The sequence below is a fragment of the Stylophora pistillata genome, chromosome 8, assembly GCF_964205215.1.
Source record: "Stylophora pistillata chromosome 8, jaStyPist1.2, whole genome shotgun sequence".
NCBI classification, from domain to species: domain Eukaryota; kingdom Metazoa; phylum Cnidaria; class Anthozoa; order Scleractinia; family Pocilloporidae; genus Stylophora; species Stylophora pistillata.
In genome coordinates, this window is record NC_142526.1 from 31,969,996 (window position 1) to 31,992,671 (window position 22,676).

Below are 22,676 nucleotides of genomic sequence, written 5' to 3' on the forward strand. Positions count from 1 at the left end.
GATGGCAGACTATTGGCATCAAACAGATCGACCATCTCCCGCCATTTTGGAATTTAAGAGGTGAGTGTATTGTTATATCGTAATTTTGTATCGTTAGGTTGTTATCGTTAGCTTCAATTCATGATTTCCAGTGAATTTAAGAGGGGGTCAGTAGGAGTCAGTGTTTTGTCCAAGCCCTCACATGGTCACCCTTCCCGTGGGAAAAATTAACGCCCGGGCGGAGTGTGGGGTCTTCAGCGGACATGCCTTAAATTTTGTTAACTCATTTAAGTGTCATGAATTGTCTCCACGCTATTATTGGCGCGACTGGGCAACCAGAAAGGACTAAAACAAGGAGGTCAATTCACAGTTTCGGATATAAATCAAACAGAAATCTCGTCACTTACATGTATCTTCAATAAAATCTATGCAATTCACAGTTTCGGACATCAACTAAACAGGAGTCTCATCACTTATCTTTAATAAAATTTGTAATTATTACCGGCAATTGAAGATACGATTATTATCGTGCCTTGCTCCTCAGTTGATCGGAAGTCACGCAACAAAATAACGCAACTTTTGGTAAAATAAAAAATTCTTAGAAATTTAATGAAAAAATCAAAGTAGAAAGTAACAAAACAAAATGAAATTAAAATTGAAACGGTAATAATGTGAGATGATAGTACAATACAAGATACATAATGAACGTGTCTCGAAAATTGCATGTAAATGGGCAGGCCCGTAGGCTGGGGGGGTTCGGACGACCCCACCCCCACACTGCCTCGAAAGGTCCGCTCAGTGGCCTACTCACAAACCGGCTTAAAACATGTCTCGCACGTACAAAAAATATTACTGAAACCTTAGTTGTGAAAACGTGACACTATTCCTGCAAATGTGACGACTGTGGAAAGGAAAGAATAGACGATAATTTTATAATAAAAAGCCTTTGAATCACCTTTGAATCACTGAGAAGGTGGGTACTGCTGCCGAAATGCCCCGATTGACATCAAGACAACAGCATCACCCAAATGCTGAAGCCCAAACTCCTAGAGAGTATTTCCAAAGAAACGTGGCAATTCCTTTAATTGATCACATTATCATGTGTACCGAAGAGCAGTTTTCGCCTTCGGCAAAAGTCGCCACATCACTACTTGGCCTCGTTCCAAGTGTTCTCTGTTCAAGAAATGTCAACCTCAATGCAGTTGTTAACACTTACACTGATGATCTCCCGTCCCCTGGGTTGCTCGAAATGGAACTTACGCGATGGAGAAGTCGATACTTAGCAATGGAACCGCAATTAGGGCCAGCTTCACCTGCTGAGGCAATCAAAGATTGTGATGCTGCCCTCTTTCCAAATATTAGCATTCTTCTCCAAATTGCCTGCACAATTCCAGTCACATCGTGCGAATGCGAACGAAGCGCAAGCACATTGCGACGACTGAATGACTACATGCGTGCATCGATGGGAAAAGATCGCTTGTCCTAATCTCGCGCTTTTGCACATTCACTACACTACTCCTGTGGACTTGGACACTGTAGTAGACTGTTATGCTCGGCTACACCCCCGTCGACTTCAACTGGAAAATCTTCTGGAACAACGTTAAGTTTAACATTAAAGGTCCGTTTTAAGCGAAAAAGAACACACCCAGGAAAAAACCAGCCTACGGGCCTGTAATAGGTAGTATGATATTCAACTACAGGCAGCTCTTAACGGCGGCAAAAAAAAATGGTTGTGAGATAACTTCGGAGTAATCAAGACCAAGGCACTCTGCATGGAAATACTGGGTGCAACCATCACAGCCCACTCAGTCTTCTCCATCATCATCACGGAAAATCTTGCACACATTGGTGTTTCTCCTGTAAGTAAGATTGCAGGAAAGAAGTATTAGTATGGAAAGACGTACAGGCCTGAAATTTTTTCAGGTCTTAAGCCCCGTCTACACGACCAATTTTTATGTGGCAACTGTATGTGTCAATTTTTATTTGCCCGTGTAGATGGCTCGACAAATATTTGTTGTTAACTTGCGTCAGTAATAATTTTGCACAGCAGAGATGCTCATGGAAAGGAAAAATGCAAGCTGGCGAAAGTCAGAAGACGTGCCAGACTTGTTGCAGCTATAGCGCACATAAAATGTGACAAACGCGCCGTTTGTCACATTTTATGTGGCGTCTCATCTACACGGACAATTTTTTTATGTGGCAATTTTTATTTGCCACATAAAAACTAACACGCCAGCTTTTCAGCAAATGCAGTTGTCACATAAAAATTGGTCATTTTTCATCATCTATACGGGCAAATAAAAACTGCCACATAAAAATTGCCATATAAAAATTGCTCGTGTAGACGGGGCTTTAATTTCGTAAAACGGTGCTGCTCACTGCGAAGATCGTTCTCACATGCGTTTTTGCCTTATTGTAAAATATACCTCGCTATATCACTGTAGCAGGATCCAAGTAGTGTGCTGGCCATCCGTTGTCTCTCCATTCTCATAGAGAACCTTCCGTTGCAGTTAAGTCTTTTAGCTAGACGTCTGGCAAACTATAGTAAAGTAAAGGAAAATAAATACAAAGAACTTGGGTTTATTCAGTTAACAACACAAGGGTAATAACTTCGCTAGTTGTCGACATAACCCTGAAATTTGTGTCAGTGAGAGAATTACCAGACAAATGATGACTCCACAGTTGTAACTATCCTCCTGGTGAAAGTGAAGAGGCTTGACGCATGGCCGCTCTGTACATTTCCATCCTGTTTTCACTATGATTAGCTGACTGCAATTGCGTATCAGAAAAAGAAGTACCCACCTTCTCAGTGATTCAAAGGTGATTCAAAGGTGATTCAAAGGCTTCTTATTATAAAATGATCGTCTATTCTTTCCTTTCCACAGTCGTGACATTTGCAGGAATAGTGTCACGTTTTCACAACTAAGGTTTCAGTAATATTTTTTGTACGTGCGAGACATGTTTTAAGCCGGTCAAATTATTTGTGAGTAGGCCACTGAGCGGACCTTTCCAGGCAGTAGCTGGGGAGGGGATGTCTTCCGAACCCCCCGAGTCCCCCAAGCCTACGGGCTTGGCTATCTGTGGCTAGTTCTTGACTTGCTACCTCAGACGGCACGTTGTCAACATCGCAATTCAGTTGTAGATTGAGCTTCATCGAGTTTTGAGCCTGTCAGATGGTCATTGTCCAGTGTAATGAAAACACTGTCACGGTACTGAGAAGGAAGACTCTCAAAGTTCCATTCATCGCCACAGAAATTGAAGACTCCGAAGAAATGCTTGCATGGATAGTGAAATTTCTCCCACTGCTCACACGTACACTTGGCCTCTCCTAAGTTGACCTCGTGAAAGCGGCTTTGTTGCAAGGAGCTACGTACGGAAAAAACCCCCTTTACCATGTCTACACATAGAACATCGCACTCCCTCAAATCTCCCGAGCTGAATTTTGCTTTGCGTCAGTGTTTAATGAAGTGTGGCGGCCGATCATGCAGGTACGATGGTACTGTTGTGTTGAATCTCCTGTATGCGCTACTCAGCTGCACATTTCGCTGAAGATACTTTTGATGGCAATCAGGGATGTAGATTTCAACTAACATCACAGAGAGACCATACACAGACTTATCCAGTGAAAGTGGCAGGTACTGGTACTTGAAGGTTTTATTTTGGGCCTCTGATCCATTGTTGGTATCAACAATGTTGAGCACTTGTCGCTTTCTCGTGCACTTTGCCCAACGAAAAGAACACGAAAGCCAAACATTGTCGACGTAATTTTGGACATTTTGTTTGTCTTGATACAAAGTCAAGTTCTTCAGTGCAGCAACTGCGGAATCGTAGGCTTTGTGCGTGGACACATTTGCAGTACGCTTCAAATAAGACAACAGCTCCTCCTGCTCCAACGAATTTAAACCATTCTTACTCTTCCTCGATCGCCCATCTTTGCCACGCCTGCAACCTGCGAAAATCACAAATGTAGGCAATCGCCCCCAGAAACTGCTCTTCAATTGCGCCTATTTCAACTGTGGAGAAGTCCACCATGAAGTAATTAGGCTGCCATAGGGGATTCCAGGATCTTAAAATAACCAGGGCTTCACTGATCGACCACTGATCTTCATACTGCGTCATGAACTCAGCAGCCACTTTGTGATCAACATTTGTTCTTACGCAAATGAAGAAGAGGGGGATGGCATATTTTGTTGTCTTGTAGGTGGCGTCCATAAATACAAGCTCAGAGCCATATCTCCATAGAAGACGCTGTTGCCATTCTTCCTGGTGAACAAATAGGAAGTTTTGTTGAGGCTGATTTTCCTCTGACCCCTTTGTTTCGTCGCCGTCCTTGTTTTCCTTAGCTTTATGAGGCCTGAAGAAAAACTTGGTAGATGGCGATTTTTCTTTCCACTCCTCGATCTTCTTACGTAGGGATTCTTGCTCGTCCTTGCAGTATTTTTGTGCTGCTATAGCTCTAGAAATGTGATTTCGGAGATCAGCTTTTGTTGGATGGTATCTTCTGTTACTTAGGCGTGGTCGCTTTTCCACTGGAACTCCGCGGAAAAGCTCCTTCTCCACGTAATCTGCAACGCAGCGCCTCACTTCTCCGACGTTGGGGATGCCTTTGCCAACAACCCCAAAGATCTTGGAGATAATCCTTCGGTCAACGTTTTGATTGATGCCTGCGGTCTCGCTAACTGGATGCCCCGTTGTGAAGCGAAGAAAGAGGTATGCGTATGTAATGGCGCACAGTAGAGTTTCCTTGTACCCCATCCTGTAGATCTTTCTTCAATTATTCGGCCATTTCTTTTTGGCGAATCGCAAGCTGTTCTCGGTTTTGTATGCTGCCACATCAACTTCATAGTCCTCATATACCATCACGTCACGTACTTGTATCTGGGCGGGGCAATCTAACTTCCTACTTCCCTGTATTTGCAACCGGTTCTTGTGGTTGTAGTCATGCTCCCCTGGTTTTTTTGCTTTCCAACCGCCTCGTGCGTCCTGTCGAGACAAAGGGTACAGGCCAGGCTTTTGACTTTGTAAGGACAAACCATCAAATAAAGAAAAAAAGATAACCACAAAAGACGACGTAAGTGAGGAAATTTAAGAATGATTATACTTGCTACTCACCTTTAAAGGTCCATGCAAACAATGCCATGTCTGAGACCCGAGAATCCTAAATGGGCGGCCCTCAAAAATTATGGGAATATTCCCCCTCTTGTCCTCCTATAAAGGCGGCGCTATTGCAAACAAAAGACATGACAGTCAAAAACCGTGGCTTCTATGGAACGGTAGGACGACTTCTTTAGTATATTGGATAGATCTAACTAGCTAGACACCGTTTATCCCAAAATCGATTGACTATTGTTACAATAAGCAACTCTGTTTTTATCAGACGCGAAAAAACAGTTGAGTTGGCCAGGTCACGCCAACGTCCTGTAAGACGGCCAAAACGGTCGACGTAAGAACAAAAGATCCGAGGGAAGATTTACAAGTTTATTACACAGCAAATAAATGCAACGGTACAATAAAAAAACGGGAACGAGTGACACTAAACAATAAATAAGGAAACAAAGCTCCAATGAGCTAAATGATGTAGCAAGATTGAAATGAATTAGGAAAAAGTACTTGACAGTAAAGGATAACCTACAGACAGAAATAATTCAGTAAAGAATAGAAACAAACAAAGTACTTGAAAACAGGAAATTGTGTGACAGAAACTATCAAAAATAATGATTGCTACACCAGGCATGAATTCAACAAAGACTACAAGCTAGGCTTAGTATTACAACTTGAGCTAATTACTTCATTTCTATTTTTATTGTTATCTCATTGTCAATCAAATTAGTTTTACATATTTCCGCTGTTACATCATACAGCTATCTATGAAGCATCACCCCAATTCCTGTTAATTCCCACTGCACCTGAAGAAGGCTGGTTTGGCCAGCCGAAATATAGCGCTCCGTCTTAAAACTTACTTATCTACGTTGTATCGGTCTTGCCTCTATATTTATTTTTCCTATCCGGAGGGAATTATATTGCGTGATTTTGTAATTATTTGATAAGTTTTTGTCGAGGATCAGACGCGACGGATCTCAGAATTCCCGTGCGAGCCCAATGAAATACAGAAATTAGCGCAAAAAAAAAGAAAAACCGGCGAACAAAAGGACACGTAAAAACATTGCGCAGTTTTTAATGCTATTATTGGGCCAGTATTGTTGTTAATGGACTGTGACAGAATCACTTACGCTTATTTTCTATTTAAAACATGTTTGTTCTGTTTATTTTATTTTATGGATTTTTAACGATTTGTCAGTAATGTTAGTAATGTGTTAATTGTATTATTCCTTTAACTGCCGATTCCCCTTATGTAATTCCTGTTTAACTGCCCGTTTCCCTTATGTAATTCCTGTTTAATTAACTGCTCCTAGCCCAAATTTGGTTTTAAGTTATTTTTACCTTTTCCTGTATTTTACTATAAGTTACAACCGTTTGCTCGGTGAGTTCAGTTGTTTTGTTGCCTTCCTGAGAGTGCATTTAAAGCGGATTCTAAGCTATACTAGCTTTTGGTATGTTTCAGTATTTTATGTTTGTTTGAGCCCTAAGCTTAGCATGTAGTTGTTTCCATTTGTATTTTTGTAGTGATTTTCGGGTTAGAATTTGCTTAGTTTAGCCACATACTCCTTTTATCTTACTCCTGTATCTTATATATTTACTCTGACCTTTGTCGCATAGTATGTAATTTCTCTGCTATATGAACTTCAATTGTTTTTGTTTTAGCAGCTGTAATATTTTGCTTACCTGCTTCCAATTCATTGTTGCTATGATTCCTGTGTTTTCAGAACCAAATTATGGGTTCATTACCCTAGTAATTTCATTTTCTCCTTTCACTGTTTTATACTGTATTAAGGTAAATTGGATAAATAACTAGAAACTAATACATTTCTTCGCGAGCGTTAAGGCCATCTGGATAAATAGTGTTACCTCTTGAAATTAAAAAAGCTTCCCTGGCCTTGCGTATCGAGTCTCTCTTGGAAAACATTTTTTCGATGGCGATTAGCTCCATGTCGTGAGCAGAGTGGTTAGGAGAGGAAATGAAGTGTTCTGCCGCTGTAGTAGGTTTAGATTTAGAGTTAGGTTTATCAATGGTACGGCGGTGTTCATTAAAACGGTCTTTTAAACGTCGTTTAGTTTCTCCTATGTATTGTAAGTTACAGCGGTTACACTGAATTAAGTAGATAAGGTTTTTAGTGTCACAGGTCAAGTGAGATTTAATGGGACGTGTTTCGCCGGTAGAAAAAAAAGGTATAGTTAGTAAGACCGTCAGAGATATAGGGGCAAGTAACACAGTTTCTACCACAACGGAAAGAGCCGGGGGGAAGTTGAGGATGGGAAGTTGTAGAATTAGAGGGGAGTTTGGCTGTTACTCATGTGTCGCGAAGGTTGGGGGAGCGTCTGAAGGCGACAGCTGGCAGCTGAGGAAAAGCTTTTTTGCAGCGGTTAGAAGACTGCAGTAGATGCCAGTGTTTTTTGATGATGTTGGAGATGTGAGGAAGCGACGGATTAAAAGTAGTTATAAATGGAATACGGTTAGGTTTTTTTACGTCTTTAGTTTGTAAGGTGAGTGTGCGGGAGATGTCAGCGGCGCGTTGTATTTGTTTGGTCACGAATTTATGGCTGTAACCTCGTTTGAGAAGGTATGAGGTAAGTTGAGCGGCGCGAGTCTCAAATGCAAAAGCTTTATCTGTAGAACAGATATGTCGTAGACGGAGTGCTAGACTGAACGGAATGGCTTTTTTGGTATGTAATGGATGGCAAGAAGAGTGCAATAGATACATATGTTTGTCTGTGGGTTTGGTGTAGAGGTCAGTGGAGATATTACCGTCGGTGGTTAAAGAGACATTTACGTCAAGGAAAGCCACATTAGTGGAAGAGTGTGAGCTGGTGAATTTGATGGTGGGGTGGATATTGTTAAGATAATCGACGAAAATTTTTAGGTTATCTAAACCTTCGGTCCAGACCATAAAGATATCGTCGATGTATCTAAACCAAGTGTGGGGTTTACATGGGGCATTTTTCAAAGCGTTAGCTTCAAAAAGACCCAGAAAAAGGTTAGCGAAAGAAGGGGCCATTTTGGTACCCATGGCTGTGCCGTGAACTTGGTAATGAGCATCATTAAAAGTAAAATTGTTCATGGTAAGAACCATACGAATGAGATCACAAAGTGTGACGGTAGGAATAGGGGTATTGGAGGAGGTACACAGAAAATGGTCACAGGCATTAATACCTTCGTTATGTGGGATATTGGTGTAGAGGGGTGAAACATCAAGTGTAACTAGTAAAGAATTAGGGGGAAAATTACTAATGTAAAACAGTTTGTTGAGGAAGTCATTGGTGTCTTTGATATAAGATGGTAGTTTGTGAACGAGTGGTTGGAGGTAGTGGTCAACAAACTGGGATATCCGTTCAGTGGGGTGGCTATTGGATGAGACAATAGGGCGTCCTGGATTACCGGGTTTGTGTATTTTGGGTAAGATGTAAAATCGTCCTGGTCTTACGTCAGTCTGTAAGAGGTATTGTTTTGTTGTTTCGTTGATGATTTGGTCGTTATGCATCCTGTTAACACGAAAAGGTAACACGTTTTTGTATATCAGCAGTGATGTCGTTTGTCAAGCGTTTATAAAATATAGCGGCGGAAAGTTGTCTGCTGCATTCATCGATGTACCAGGTTGTGTCCATAACAACAATACCAGAACCTTTTTCGGCGGGTTTTATAATTATGTCTTTACGTTCCTTAAGTGAGCGTACGGCTTTTCGTTTTGTAGGAGTGAGATTGTCCCAGATAGTTTTAGGTTTAAATGATTTAAACCGGAAATATAAGTCGTAGCAATATAGACGAAAATCTTATATAAATATACATTTATCTTCGGATTTTTTTTGCCAGTAATGCTGGAAACTGGAAAAAATATAATTGTAGTTTTGCCTTTTTCTAGCTTAAGAAGATAAAAATAAAGACAAAATACTTGCAGTCCCCATATACCTGTTGATGAATAGCGCTTATGATTGTCCTCCTTACTATGGCGTTCTGACTAAACAAAGCAGCTCGAATTAGACGACATATGTTCCTCAAGAAATTCTCTGAGATCATCCTCGAAGAAACCAAAAATATAGCCATTTTCCTTTCTGTAACCCTGCAAATGCAGATGCAGATATTCCTCGTCTTCTTTATCATATCCGCCATATTAGCATTTCTGGCGGGAAAGGTTTATGGTGTCACGTATGACCATGTTAAATGTCCTGTGCGTTTTCGTAACGCCTAAACAACATACTACTTTAAAGGCATGTCCGCTGAAGACCCCCACACTTCGCGGGCGTCAATTTTTCCCCCTTCCCGTTCACGTTTTACATAAACGTGGTGCTAAATCTCTCTTATATTTGAGTTAGACACCGTTTAGAGGCCAGATATGCCAACTTGTCGTTGTGTAGTGCAGGATTGCAGCAGTAAATCGAATCCTGAAAGTGAAATTTCACTGCACAGGCCAAAAAGTAAATTTGAAATAGCAAAATGAAAGATTTTCGTACGAGCGCATGGAGCTAACTTCAACCCGAAAGGTCTCTTTTACATATGCTCCGATCATTTTAAAGCAGATTGTATCGAGAGGAGTGTTCACGTCGATGGGGCGCGAAAAAGGATTGTCCCATGCATATGTACAATTCCAAAAATCTGGGAAAAAAATTGTTCAGGTGGCCATTTCCTTGAGAAGTCGCCAAAGGGTGAGTTTTGTTAAGATTTCTTTTTCCTCTATGTACGCTCACACCAACAAGAAGTTTTGATGAAATATCCTACTTGCTCAACTTGCTACCTGGGTGTCAGGTATTCATGATACACTTTTGCTTTTTAGGCAGTTTTTTATAAAGATACTCACGAAAGCATTTCCTCGCTTCTGATGCTAGAACAGCCACGATTTATGAAGATATCAACATTTCTACTGTTTAGGACACCCATCTGGATGCCACTCGACAGCCTGTTGTAAGCTCAAATAAGTGTAGTCAATGCAAGGTCATTTTAATGCAGAACAAAGGCCTCAAGCAGATTTCAAGTGGCCAAATTGACAAACAAGGTGGCCCAGAATCAACAGCAATGAGTGCAAACTTTACCGGACGTAAAGATGAGCCAGAATATACAAAACTTTGTCAAGGTGTTTTACTAGATGTTCAATTCCATTTTCACTTTCCTGAAAACGATCATTCATTCGATTCAAGCCGAATTCTCTGCTGTAGCGGAGGTAGCTCTTCAAATGATCCATTTTGTGGCCGGCAGAGAGCAAATTACGGATACTATATTTTAAAATACATCATCCAAGAGTGTATGGAATCAAGTAACACTCCTTGTAATTTAAGTTGAATTATTGCCCCTCTGAGTGGACGAGTCGAAACAACGAAACGACATAACGAAAAGATAAAACACCATGACGAAACCGGCGACGAAACAGCAAAATGACAAACAACGACGAACTGATGTGGTCGGTGATGAGTCGGACTCGTAAAAAGACGAGTCGAAGAGGCCAGCCGACGAATCGAACTGAGAAGACGTCGAGACGAACTCACGAAGCGATAAGTCGGCTTCTAAAACGGCGAGTCGAACTCGGAAAACAACGACTCGACCAGAAGTAAAGGAGTCCGGAAACGATGAAACACCATAAAAAAACGACCAGTCGAAAATTTTGTACACGATCTACCTTCATAAATACTAGCAATTTTTAAAATAACTATATGTTAGCGTATAGATCGGTGTATTGTGGTGTAGTGTAATCTGATCAGCGCAATTTGGTGTATCTCTAAGCAATCTGATTGGCGCATCTTTTTTTTTTGGTGTATCTCAACGCAATGTGATTAGCCCAATTTTTTGGTGTATCACAAACCAATCAGATTGTAGTATTTTTCGGCGAATCAACGCGTGAGTCGGAGAGAGCGGTTCGCAAATTAAGGAAATGTATCAGTCGTGTTGTGAAAGCGGTGGAGTTGTGATACATATATACGTTACTTGACCACTCCCCATAGGGGCTTTTCAGGGCCAATTCCCACCCATCCCATCCCAGGGGAGGACATCCACTACAAAGTAATCTCGTGCGTGGGAAATTAACGTCTCCTACCCCTAACCTTGCAGGAGACGGGGCCTACGGTTTATTCGTCCTTATCCGAGAAGACTAAAATATCTATCTATTTTTTTGATTATAGAAAGGTAGCAAATTCTCCTCACTTATTTCAAGACCATGAGTATTGGTCCGGCCGGGGCTCGAACCCTCCACCTCCCGCACAACAGAGAGAGAGAGAGAAGTTCAAATTAGGGCTGTGGACGCGACTCAGACACCAGCATCAGTTATATAGTGTCCTATTTCAACCTACGTATCTCAAAAAAATAAATCCTGCATGCGTAGCATGCCTACGTGTTTCATTGTTGTTAGCAGCCATAATGCGCCGATGAATTCAATGCTTCAAAACCCCCCTCCTGGGCAACCCACGGGCATTTGCCCGTATTCCGTGCCCTAGGTTAGGGAATTTGAACCTTGCCTGGGTGGGGTGGAACATTTGAGCGGGAAGCGGAATACACGTGTTTTAATAAAGGATTTTTAATGTACAGAGTCTGCTTTCGTGAGCGAATGGCTTGGAAAACGTTTTTACATCGTAGAATAATTACGAGCGAAAAATTCAACAGCAAGACTGAAAACTAATACGCAAATTTGCTAAACTCTACAAAATTCGTCGATCACACAAATAATCGTTGAACACTGGGTGGGACATTTACAGTTTTTATACACAATTTTGGCCTGAAAGGGCGGGATTTGAACTGGCCAATCCTCAAATACTCAAGGACTTGGAGGGAGGGGGCATAATGTCGAAGCTTCGAGTTGATCGACCCCATAATCTGGGAAAATTTTGACAAGCGACCTCGGACTGCCAATGCTGTACGCATTGCCATTCATTCATCAACCTGACCGAGTGGCGGGAAAGGCGAGCGACGTGTCAGCAGCTGATTGGTGACAACACACACCGTGTTTCTACGGCGTTAAAAAAAATTTCGTAATTTTACAAGTATGGTGTTACGGCTTTTATCAGGGCTGGAAATCCTTGCCTTGTAATATACCACAATTTATTTGATAAATCAAAATAATGTATGTATTTAACTCGACACGTCTGATGAGCGACTTCTATACCGAATTCGCACCGTTTTATTCGTGTTACCAACAGGGATAAAACGTACTGGACGAAATCAATTCAGTCTTATCGCTAGTTGCTCTCTGAATTAAATTCGTAGGAATTTCAACCGACGATTGCGCGACATTTAAACAGGGTCTTTTTATATTTTGTGGTAAAAGGACAGTAATTCGTCCAAAAAACATGCGTTGTGATTTTTCTATCGCCTCAGAAAGCTAGTCTCCCTTCAAAGGTTTTCTCCTATCATGAGATGTTCACTCTAAAGACTCATTTAGGTGTAATAAGGTTGTCCGGTCAGCAGGAACCTCGTCCCCAGGCGTTTCACTCTCAGTATTGGAAGAGCCTGAAAGCGCCCCATAAAGGTATAATTTTTTCAGCTAGGAGCGAATAAGATTCTGGCCTGGTCTGCATGGCTTTGATTTTGTAAAGAAACCCATATATTGGGGAAAAGTTACTTACACCTAATATATCCTCGGTGGGCCGAAATTTCGAAAAGGTAGAGAGGGTGAAGCGAGCGTAATTTCATCTACATCTAGTCCAACCAACATACATTTACTTACCTGTCCTAACCAACATGCAACAGCGAGCCAAGTGGTTAGTCACGTGATCACCTAATATTTACTGCAGTCTAGGTTGCCACAGGTGACACGAATAATAATGTGAACGTAAACAACCCTCCGATTTGCTGCCGTAACGCTCAAGAGAATTGAAAAGTTTATTAGCACCACGCGGAAACCATGGAGAATGAGTTCGTCGAAGATGATGCTAATCCAAATAATCCCAGCAGAGTTCAAATATCTATAACAAGAGCTTCTTTTTCGGAGGACGACAGTGACCTTGAATCGCCAGAAAAATCTACAAGACAGATTGCTGATTCAGACAGGAGTATTGACGAGCAAGAAACGGAGAGAATGATGCAGGAGCATGAACAGATTGAAAATGAACAGTTACACGAAGGCGAGAAAGTAGAGGAACATAACGACGCGACCTCGACCAATGATTTTGTCAGAGATTCGAGATCAACAGAGGACGAACAAGTTACCAAAGCTTTCGAAAATGGCGTGACCCTACAAGACGAAGCCGATGCAGCGACAAATGACAGACGCGAATCAGTTGGAAAAGTTAATAATGATGAGCCGGGTGAATCCGCACAAATTAATAACAAAGAAGACTCTTCAGCTTCGTCGCCCGCCAAAAGTCCTGCAATGGAGATGATCGGTGACCGGGTTCTCATAGAACGTGACGGCAAATTCGAACTTGTAGATGTAAGCGAGATCAAAGCAGAATATTACGAAATGTTGGGAATATCACCTGAAACTACTGGCGAAAACAACGGAAGCGAAGAAAAAGGCAGCGAAACAACTGAAATTGATGACAAGGAAATCCCTGAGGAAAAACCTGAGTCACGACCAAGACCAAAAACTACTTCGGTTCACGAACAGCATCGGAGAAACGAAAAGAAAAGAAATACAAGGAGTGTTGATAGAACTCGAAGTCAGAGCGCAAAGGCGATTCGACAGAGAAATGATGAATATGCTCATATAAGATCGGAATACGCAATGACTGAACAGCAGCTTGAGATAAGAAGGAAATGTAGAGAAGCAAAATTAAGGAGGCAAAAGGAAGAAGAGGAAAGAGAACGTGAGGAACAGCAAAGAAAAAGAGACGATGCGGACAGAGCTTTCCAGGTATGTATAATAAAAGTTATGTTGTAGGTGAAGCCAGGCCTTTATAAACTTAATTCGTCCGGATCCACGGAATTTACGCACGTTCACATTTTATGGCGCCAAATTAAGGCTTCTTCGATTGAAAGCTTACATGTATTTTTCTTACAAACATAACACAACAAACTAGCCTTTATTTCATATCATGTTACACTTCAAGTCCTTTACTAACATTTTATTGACACACTTAGGATGGAATGATTTTTCAGTTTTCACCTTTTGCGATCATAAGGTATTGGGCTGGCATGTATGGAATTTCGGCCACTTTTTGCATACTTATTAGGTATAATCCGTAGATCGAACCACAGGGGCCCACACAAGCGGCGTATCTGGTTGTTTTGTTCGAAATATAAACAAATGTATGGGAGAATATTGAAGAGTCGTAATATCGTAAACTTATATCAAGGAATGTCTATGTTAAGGCTCAAAATAAATGTAAACCTACCTCACTTGCTGTGTATTGTTGTTTCTGTGGTTCTAAATGATGAATTTGAGTGATTTGGTAGATTTTGCTTTGACTGTTACTTTACTGTATAAGAAGGAGGCAAAAGCTCATTTTCGACCGCTCCAGCGCAAAGCCGATTTTCACCCAGAAATTAGAATCACCTGGCTTCCAAATCGAACACCAGATAAACTAAAAGGTTGACACTTCTTCTCGTGTCATTCAATCGAAGATCCATTGAAAATCCAAGCACTAACCGCCGAAAACTTTCGAGAAATGCAGCTTTCCAAGCGATTGGCATCTGCGGCACAGATTTCGTGTGCCAGGAAGCAACCATAACGCTGTTTGCTCCATGCTGATTGGATGATGGTAAACAATGCCCTGTTTCAAATGACTCACATTAGAGGGGAGTCAGGGACATATTCGTGCCAGCGATTCATCTACTGACACGCCATAAACCTCACACCAGGCTAGTCAGTAGATGAATCGCCAGCACGAATATACCCCTGACTCCCCTCTCACATGAGGCATTTGAAACAGGGCATTGTTTACCATCATCCAATCAGCGTGGAGCAAACAGCGTGACAGTTGCTCCCTGGCACAAGAAATCTGTGCCGCGGATGCTGATCACTAGGAAAGCTGCATTTCTCCAAAGTTTTTTGGCAGTTAGCGCTTGGATTTTGAATGGTTCTTCAATTGAATGACATGAGAAGAAGCGTCAACCTTTAGGTTATCTGGTGTTCAATTTGGAATCTAGGCGATTCTAATTTCTGGGTGAAAATCAGCTTTGTGCTGGAGCGGTCGAAAATGAGCTTTCCACCCTTGTCTCCTTCTTATACAGTCAACGCAAAATCTACTAAAGTAACAGTCAACGCAAAATCTACCTGAGGTAACAGTCCACGCAAAATCTACCAAATCACTCAAATTCGCCATTTAGAACCACAGAAACAACAATACACAGCAAATGAGGTAGGTTTACATTTATTTTGAGCCTTAACATAGAAATTCCCTGATATAAGTTTACAATATTACACCTCTCCAATATTCTCCCATACATTTATTTATTTTTTGAACAAACAACTAGACACGCCGCTTGTGTGGGCCCCCTGTGATCGAACTACAATAAAATGAAAAGCTTCTCAGACACTTTGAAAATATGAGACGTGTTAAATTTCGGGAGTTGGGTCATAACAAAACCCACGAAGTTATGCTCCGTGACTCGTTAAAGGTAATTTGATATTTTTTAAATAAAGTTTAGATCAAAGTTTTCAGTATCCATATTTTTTCGGGTATTAGTCTGGTTCTCCCATATTTCAAAAGCAAGAGGCTTGTTGAGTAAATTGATTGTAGAACACACAGTGAGTAAACTCCTTCTGGGGATACTCCAATTTTTTTCAATCGTTGATTCATAGACCACGTTGATTCATAGACCAGTACATTTGACATATCTTTTTGTACTTTCTGGTCAATGTAATTTTTTCTAGATTAAAATTTTTAAGAATGGTCTAGTGTCTTGTTTGGTTGGTTATTTGTATAATGTAATCACTAAAACCCGGAACAACCAACAACAACCCACAACGATCTTCAAACGACTGAGGACGATCTCAAAACGACCCACAACGATCCCACAACAAAAGAAACCACAAAAAAAAAATTGAAAAGCATACTGAATAGCAAACATAACGACTTACAACTACCCAGAATACCTTTGATAGTCCTGTAACACATTCATAGGGTTGTCAAAAACAGGGCAAAATAAATGAGCAAATGCAGCTTTTCACGAGAAAGCATCTCCATTCAGAGAGACATTTGTAAATCCGATCGATGTCTCTTTGGCCGGCCACCGAATAAAGATATTTATAAGTCACATGAAAAGTTTCATCAGCTTTGCTCTCTGTAAACATCCATCTACATTCGTGCCACAACGGGCTATACTTTCTTGCCGATTTCTTTGCTAGCAAAGTGAACTGGGATTGCAGTGTACTAGTGTTATGACAATGACCATCGAGATGGCAGATGGTTTGGATTAGCTACAACTCTTTGATTTTATATTTTTTTTTTTTAAAAATGTCAGACTTCTGGTCATTTAATGTTTTTAACACCTTGACTGGTTACCGCCCATATAGCCACAGCGCATTTATTTTAACTCGAGTAAGCAAAGCTAAATAGCAACCATATTTTGTTTGGTATAAACAGTTGTTGATGTTCCTCAAAAGATTTAATGCCGCCAGCGCGAGCAACCGCGATAAAAAACCTCTGGTATAGAGCGGTTTCATTCACAATGAACATCTCTCACTGCGATCAATTATGGACCAGTATGTGATGACATGACAGATTGGTTTCAATTACATTCGTGGGAAAATTGACAGATCTGGTGAACATAAATACTAAAAAAATAAAATGACCTAAAACCAAGTACAACAACCTACAGCCAGCTTAAGAATGCTATTTTTATGATGTTGAGGCATTTTAGTGAAAATTTTTGCTAACCCGTTAGGGACTTTGAGAAATGGTATCGTTGGTTTCTTTTGTTGTGGTATTGTCCTCGGTCATTTGAGGATGGATGTGGATCGTTGTGGGCTGTTTTGGGTCATTCTGTGGGTCGTTCCTTGTTTTAGTAACTGCCATTTGTATAAATTATCCTGAGATACTGTTTTTGGCTGGAGGATCTCAACATGTATTTTGTGTGGTAAGAGGGAGGGTGGCACCATTTTCAGTTGAACTTTTGGGATGAGTTGATTAAGCCAGAGTGGTAAATTTCAAAGTCAAGATGGTGAAATGATCCATTCTACCTGTTAAGTAGCTGCTTTATTGATGCTCTCATTGGGACTAAATTACTAGTGTATACCACTTAACACTAGCACTGCATATGACTGCTTTGACAGAACATCAGTCAAGTTTGCTCAAAATCTAAGAGTTTCTTTAAAAAGAGATTTCTTTAACTTATTGAAAACCGTATTTTCTCTCACAGGTTTGGTTATATAATAAAATAGACGCCGCCAAGCAGGCAAGATTAAATCAACCAGACCCCAAGGCTGCACTAAGGGCCAAAGAGGAAAAAGAAAGTAATGCCCAGTCAGCATACAGTGAATGGCTGGATATGAAGCGACAACAAGACAAGACACTGAGACAACTGGAGGAAAGAAGAAGAGAAGAGGAAGCCTCTCAGTACACAATAAGAGATCGGCAACTTTGTGATGAGGCATTTAGAAGGTGGGTGAATATTAGTCCTTTTTATTAAACTTTTAACTCCCAGAAGTGATTGACATGTAACTTCTCCTAATAACATCTATACACCATGTAGCAAACAGGTAATGAGAATACTCAAACTTATCAGGAAAAAGTTGTTATCTTCATCTAACACCAAATCCTTGTAACTAACTTACAAGGAAATGTGTATCAACTATAGCATTCAAGGAGAATTAAGAGTCAGATCTTGGACGTTAAAGGGTTAATAGGATAATCTACCCATTCTCTCCTACTGTTATGCAAGCATTTGATTTATATTTAGTGTTGATAATTTAAGTAATAATCATTCTTAATCTCTACATTTTAAATGAGTAGCGGATTGACAAAGGGTATGTAACATGATGACAATTATGGCCAAAATAAGTATTAGACGTGTGATATTTATTATAACATGAGTGAGCATGATTTATGAATTTATGCTTGTATGCAAAGTATGATTTGCTTGTAGAGATATGTGCATTCAATAAGTTTTGTTTTGCACTGTATTCATAAAGACCTTACCATTCCCCAAGATCTGTTTGCCTTGGATATAGACCACTTTCATAAATGGCGGCCAGATTAATATTCTTTTGTCTAAATTTAAATTAGCCCTTCTGGCCCCGTTCTCCAGTACAAAATTCAAAAGAATACATTATCCCAAGCGAGGCCAGAAGGGCTAAATAATCAAATTTAAACAAAAGAATATTAATCCAGCAGCCATTTATGAAAGTGGTCTATATAAGTGAGTTTTTGTGATGGTCAACACACACCAATCATCTAATGGTGAAGTTCTTGATACCAGAATTCCAAACTATCTCTTTAGAATGATCAAGCTTATGTATTTAATAACTGAAACACTCAGGAGATCATAGTGATCCTTAAAGATTTGCTAATCATCCACATAGGGAAGGAAAAGTCAAAAGCCAGGTAGCAGAGACATACAGTGACTGTCAAGGTTTTGCATTCCTTTAGCTTTTTGGGACTTGTAGATCGATCTTCAAGTTTGCAAGCTATTCCACTAATTAAAATTAAAATAATGAAAATTTCAGTTTTTGTGTGGCACGGGTTGCTTCCTCTGTTTTCCTTTGATATTTGGCAGGAACTAGGCCATTTTACAGTTGTGTACTTAGTTGCCAAGCCTTTGATTCAGAGTGAGGCTGAAGGTGACCTTGTTGTGATAGAGACCTGTATCTACTTAGCATGATAACAAAGTGATTTACATTTGAAAGGCAGCAAGGTTGGTATCATAACAAGGTCAACCCTAGCCTCACTCCCATTCAAAGGCTTGGCAACCAAGCACACAACTGTAAAATGGACTATTGATGAACTTCTGGCCAAAATTGATCTGCTAGCTTGAACATTTTGACATTTTACTGCTACTTTCAAATTGCAGACTCGCAGCTACCCTTTGTCCTCCTCTATTCGTGTCTCCTCCCGAGCATTCAATTAAGTAGCCATTATAACAAAAATTATGGAGATTTAGTGAGTGATGTACATCCCGCAGTGAGAAATTATCACTTTAAATGAAAATTTTGCCTCCTGATGATGAATAATAAGCCGGGAGCTGTTTTTTCCCCTTTTTTAAATTTTCTTAAGTATAGAATTTTGTTTAAGAGAAGTACACAGGACAAATTAATTTTTTTAAAATTGATTTTTGAAGCAGGATAAATTCCAACCACCCTCCCCCTATCCCTTGTAGGTCTGTCTGCTCAGGAGTCAATTTATCAAGCTGTTGGTATAATCCACAAAACTCACTTAACTAATTGATCTGAAAATAAAAGCCTGGTTTCCAGGTAATGTCACTTGTGAAACTGAAAAGAAAGAAGAGTCCCGTAAACCCCAAACTTCAGGCAGGAGTTTGTCCTGACCTTCTTATGGTATGCAAATATTTTCCTACAACAGATGGCTCAGAAGGAAGAAACAACAGGAAGAATTAAAGAAAGCTGCTGCTGCAAAAAAGAAGAAGAAGAAGCCTAAATTGAAAAGAAAGGAACAAGCCCCACTGAACTCACATAAGATCAGGTAAGAGGTAAACTGGGATAGAAAATGATGTTAGCAGTGTATGTAATGAAAGTATAGATACAGTCAAACCTCGATTATCTGTACCTTGATTATCCGGACTTTCTTCTCTGGGCCCAATTTTTTTCATGAATATTAATTAGTTGTGATCTTGAAAACTCAGATTTGCAAAAAGCCCAATAATCCTTTCAAAAGACTGTTGCAACATATTATCCTGTGCGCTTTTCAAAATTCGCAAGTGGACGAGACAGAAATATTCTGATGCATTAACTGTAAATACATACAGGCTGTGTAGATATCACAATTAAAATGATGTTTTCTTTGCTGTATACCTTTTGTGTACATTTCTATCTCATTAATATTCATATTTTCGATTATCCAGACTCTCGATTATCCGGACTATTTACCAAGGTCCCGACGAGTCCGGATAATTGAGGTGCGACTGTATATTTGTACGCTATTTAACAATTATTCACCTAGGGCGAGGTGAATATCATCGAACCTGAGGTGAATAATTGTTTTAGTATAATTTCAGAGCTGAACAACAGAGAAATTTCTAAAATCATAACATTTTAGTAACATATTTTATTAACATTTTATTTTAACATTTTATGTAAACCACGTGGAGCAGTTTATATCGCATCATACAAGGAACCACTCGACCAATCAGATTGCTGGAAACTCTTTGCTCAGCTCTGAAATTATACTAAACACTAAATAGTGTCAATATCTATCAGGAGCAGGGGGTGGGTATGGAATGTTCATTGTGATCAATTGTAAGCAGAGTAGGTACTGCAGGAATGACATGACATCTTTTTTTAATTATGATTTGAATTTCTCCTGTGTTACACTTTCAAGGATAGTGTATATATCCTTTGAAGAAGTGGTTTCCTTGAAAGTGACCTCTTTATTTTGAGTGAAAAGTTTGGCTGGTCATGTATCTATTTTACAGATTAAGCTCTTTTTTTGCAATTGATTTTTTTCCAACACAACATAGCCTAGAAAATCTCGTCTCTCCTTGTGGTAATAATGTTACACGAGTTGGTTTACGACAAGAAAGCCTTGAAAACTAGCAAAAACAAAAAAGGAGTTGCTAAGTGGAGCATATATGGCTAGAAAAAATATATGAAATAATATTTGTGAAAATCAAATCGAAACACTTGCTGGAACAAGTCCTCACTCACTGCACAAGCTAGATAAGCCTTGAGTTAAAAAATATAAAGATTAAAGGTTGTTTTATTATCTTTCTTTGTGATATTTAACAATTATTTGCAGAAGACAAGACAAATAAATGTCTAGTATAATTGCTCAGGTTCTTTTAAATATTGTTGTAAATATTTTTCTTGTTGAAACCATTTGATCTGTTACAATTGTTTTGATTACTGGTTTTTGTACTGAGATAAGCAGCCAGTGTTTACTGGAATTTGACAGGTTTATTTAATATAATCAGCTAAACAAAAGTCATATCTTTCTTTTGAAAAGCTCATCCAAATTGAGTTGTCTTAATCTACTGCCCTCATCTCTTAGGGGTAACATTGACAAAACATGTCCCTGCAGCCATTTTGAAATGTGGTTCCCTTGCTATAGTCACCTCATACTTGGTGATTATAGCAAGATATGATGATATATGTTCGTTTATTTCACACTATTTACATAAAATTAACACAGATAGAAAAGTAAATTGCAACAAATGATTACAGAATAAAATAAATAAAGTACAGATTATAAAAATGTGTGTGGTGGTCAAAGTAGCAAAGGCTTTCTAGTTGGCCACCACCTACTTTTAGATAAACAACAAAATGGCACTGAGCTAGGATTGATGTGCAAGAGAGAATTATGTGTATATAATTTAAGGTATGTTAGAGATATACTGAACCAAGCAAGAAATCTATACAGGACAAGCTTAATAAGAGAAAAACAGACACACATACAAACAAACAAACAACAGCAACAACAATGAACGAAAGCAGAAACAGATAAAGGAGAGGAAAAGAACAACACATCAGCAACAACAGCAGCAGCAGTGGCAACAAAGACCGAAATATAAGTGGACAATTATTATAATTATTATTAACTCTGTTTTGTGCTGTATTGCTAACAATAATACAATATAGAACACAGATAAATTACAATAATGATAATGGGCAGGTAACTACAACAGTGATAGCCAGTTACTGTGGTCCCAAGAGTATTAAAATAGTAAAACAAAATTCAGTAATGAATAATTTAGAACAGCATAGAGTTGGTGTTGTTTTCAGGCTGTGACATGAATTGCATTCTGTACAGATAGTATGAAATGCAATTCATGTTGCGGCCAAGCATGCATAGTAGTCGCATACCAAGCATGCATAGTAATCCTTTGTAGTGCCAAATTTGGACTCTCTGGGAATGGTGTTTGGAAAAGCTTTTCTTATCTTCCTAGCAGCTTATTTTTTTTTTTTTTTTTAGTTTTTTTTTTCCCTCAGGGCAGCCTATTAGATGCAGTTATGTGCTTAATTCTGATATCAGTTGCTTTTATTTTATGGCAGGTATTATGAATATTATGGTTACAGGAACACTGTGTCACCTTAACAAAATGTAAAATGGAGATCTCTGAAAAAGGTTATCTTGTGTCAAGCGTTCTTGCTAGAAGAAAATATCTACATTATTGAAAGGAGAAACACTTGACTTCATAAAGTAATGTAATGGTATGAACCACTACAATGCCTGTGGTCTAATATCGGTGTAATCTCATTAGAGAAAACTGTCTGAATTATTGTAAAATCTTTAAAATAAGAAGTTCAAAGATAAAGATAAACAGGGAGAGAGAGATAGGAACACTAAATGAACAAACAAAATGACTAACATGTCACATGTAACTGTCAAAATTAAGTGTTGTTTATGGCTTTTTAGTTAATTTGTTCTGTAATGTAGAATATTTATCTCGAATAGGGCTGCTTAAGGTAATACATGAGTTATTCATATCAAGAAAAATATGCTCTTGGTCAATCTAAACTGGATTAGTTTACAGTAAGTTTCCTTTGTGTGGAACTTATTGCAGTGGTAGCAGTACTTACGCAGTTATTTTTTTACTTTGCAGTGATAAT

At 39.4% G+C, this 22,676-nt stretch overlaps 2 protein-coding genes and 1 pseudogene across 4 annotated transcripts in view; 2 read left to right on the top strand and 1 right to left on the bottom strand.

Moving 5' to 3' along the window:
• Positions 1–443: 443 nt before the first annotated feature.
• Positions 444–4,958, bottom strand: LOC148725875 (uncharacterized). The gene is made up of 3 exons (XM_088732003.1): positions 2,782–4,958; positions 2,406–2,518; positions 444–1,836 (listed from the first exon to the last, which is right to left on the bottom strand). Exon 1 carries the CDS (start codon positions 4,732–4,734, stop codon positions 3,889–3,891), a length of 846 nt encoding a protein of 281 aa, XP_088588129.1. The 5' UTR covers positions 4,735–4,958; the 3' UTR covers positions 444–1,836; positions 2,406–2,518; positions 2,782–3,888.
• On the top strand, positions 971–1,583 carry LOC148725876 (52 kDa repressor of the inhibitor of the protein kinase-like; annotated as a pseudogene).
• Positions 4,959–12,759: 7,801 nt separating the features above from the next.
• Positions 12,760–22,676, top strand: part of LOC111329413 (uncharacterized) — a 12,618-nt gene continuing 2,701 nt past the window's right edge. The window contains exons 1-4 of one of the 3 annotated variants that reach the window (XM_088730821.1): positions 12,760–13,865; positions 17,315–17,556; positions 19,474–19,593; positions 19,973–22,112. In XM_088730821.1, the coding sequence (XP_088586947.1) occupies positions 12,915–13,865; positions 17,315–17,556; positions 19,474–19,593; positions 19,973–20,021 (1,362 nt within the window). In that variant the 5' untranslated portion in view covers positions 12,760–12,914 and the 3' untranslated portion in view covers positions 20,022–22,112. The other 2 variants (XM_022934124.2, XM_088730822.1) reach the window with 2 other exon arrangements.

What these genes read in the sequence shown, in the direction of transcription:
- LOC148725875 (XM_088732003.1), bottom strand. Translation starts at nt 4,734, where the DNA reads ATGGGGTACAAGGAAACTCTACTGTGCGCCATTACATACGCATACCTC.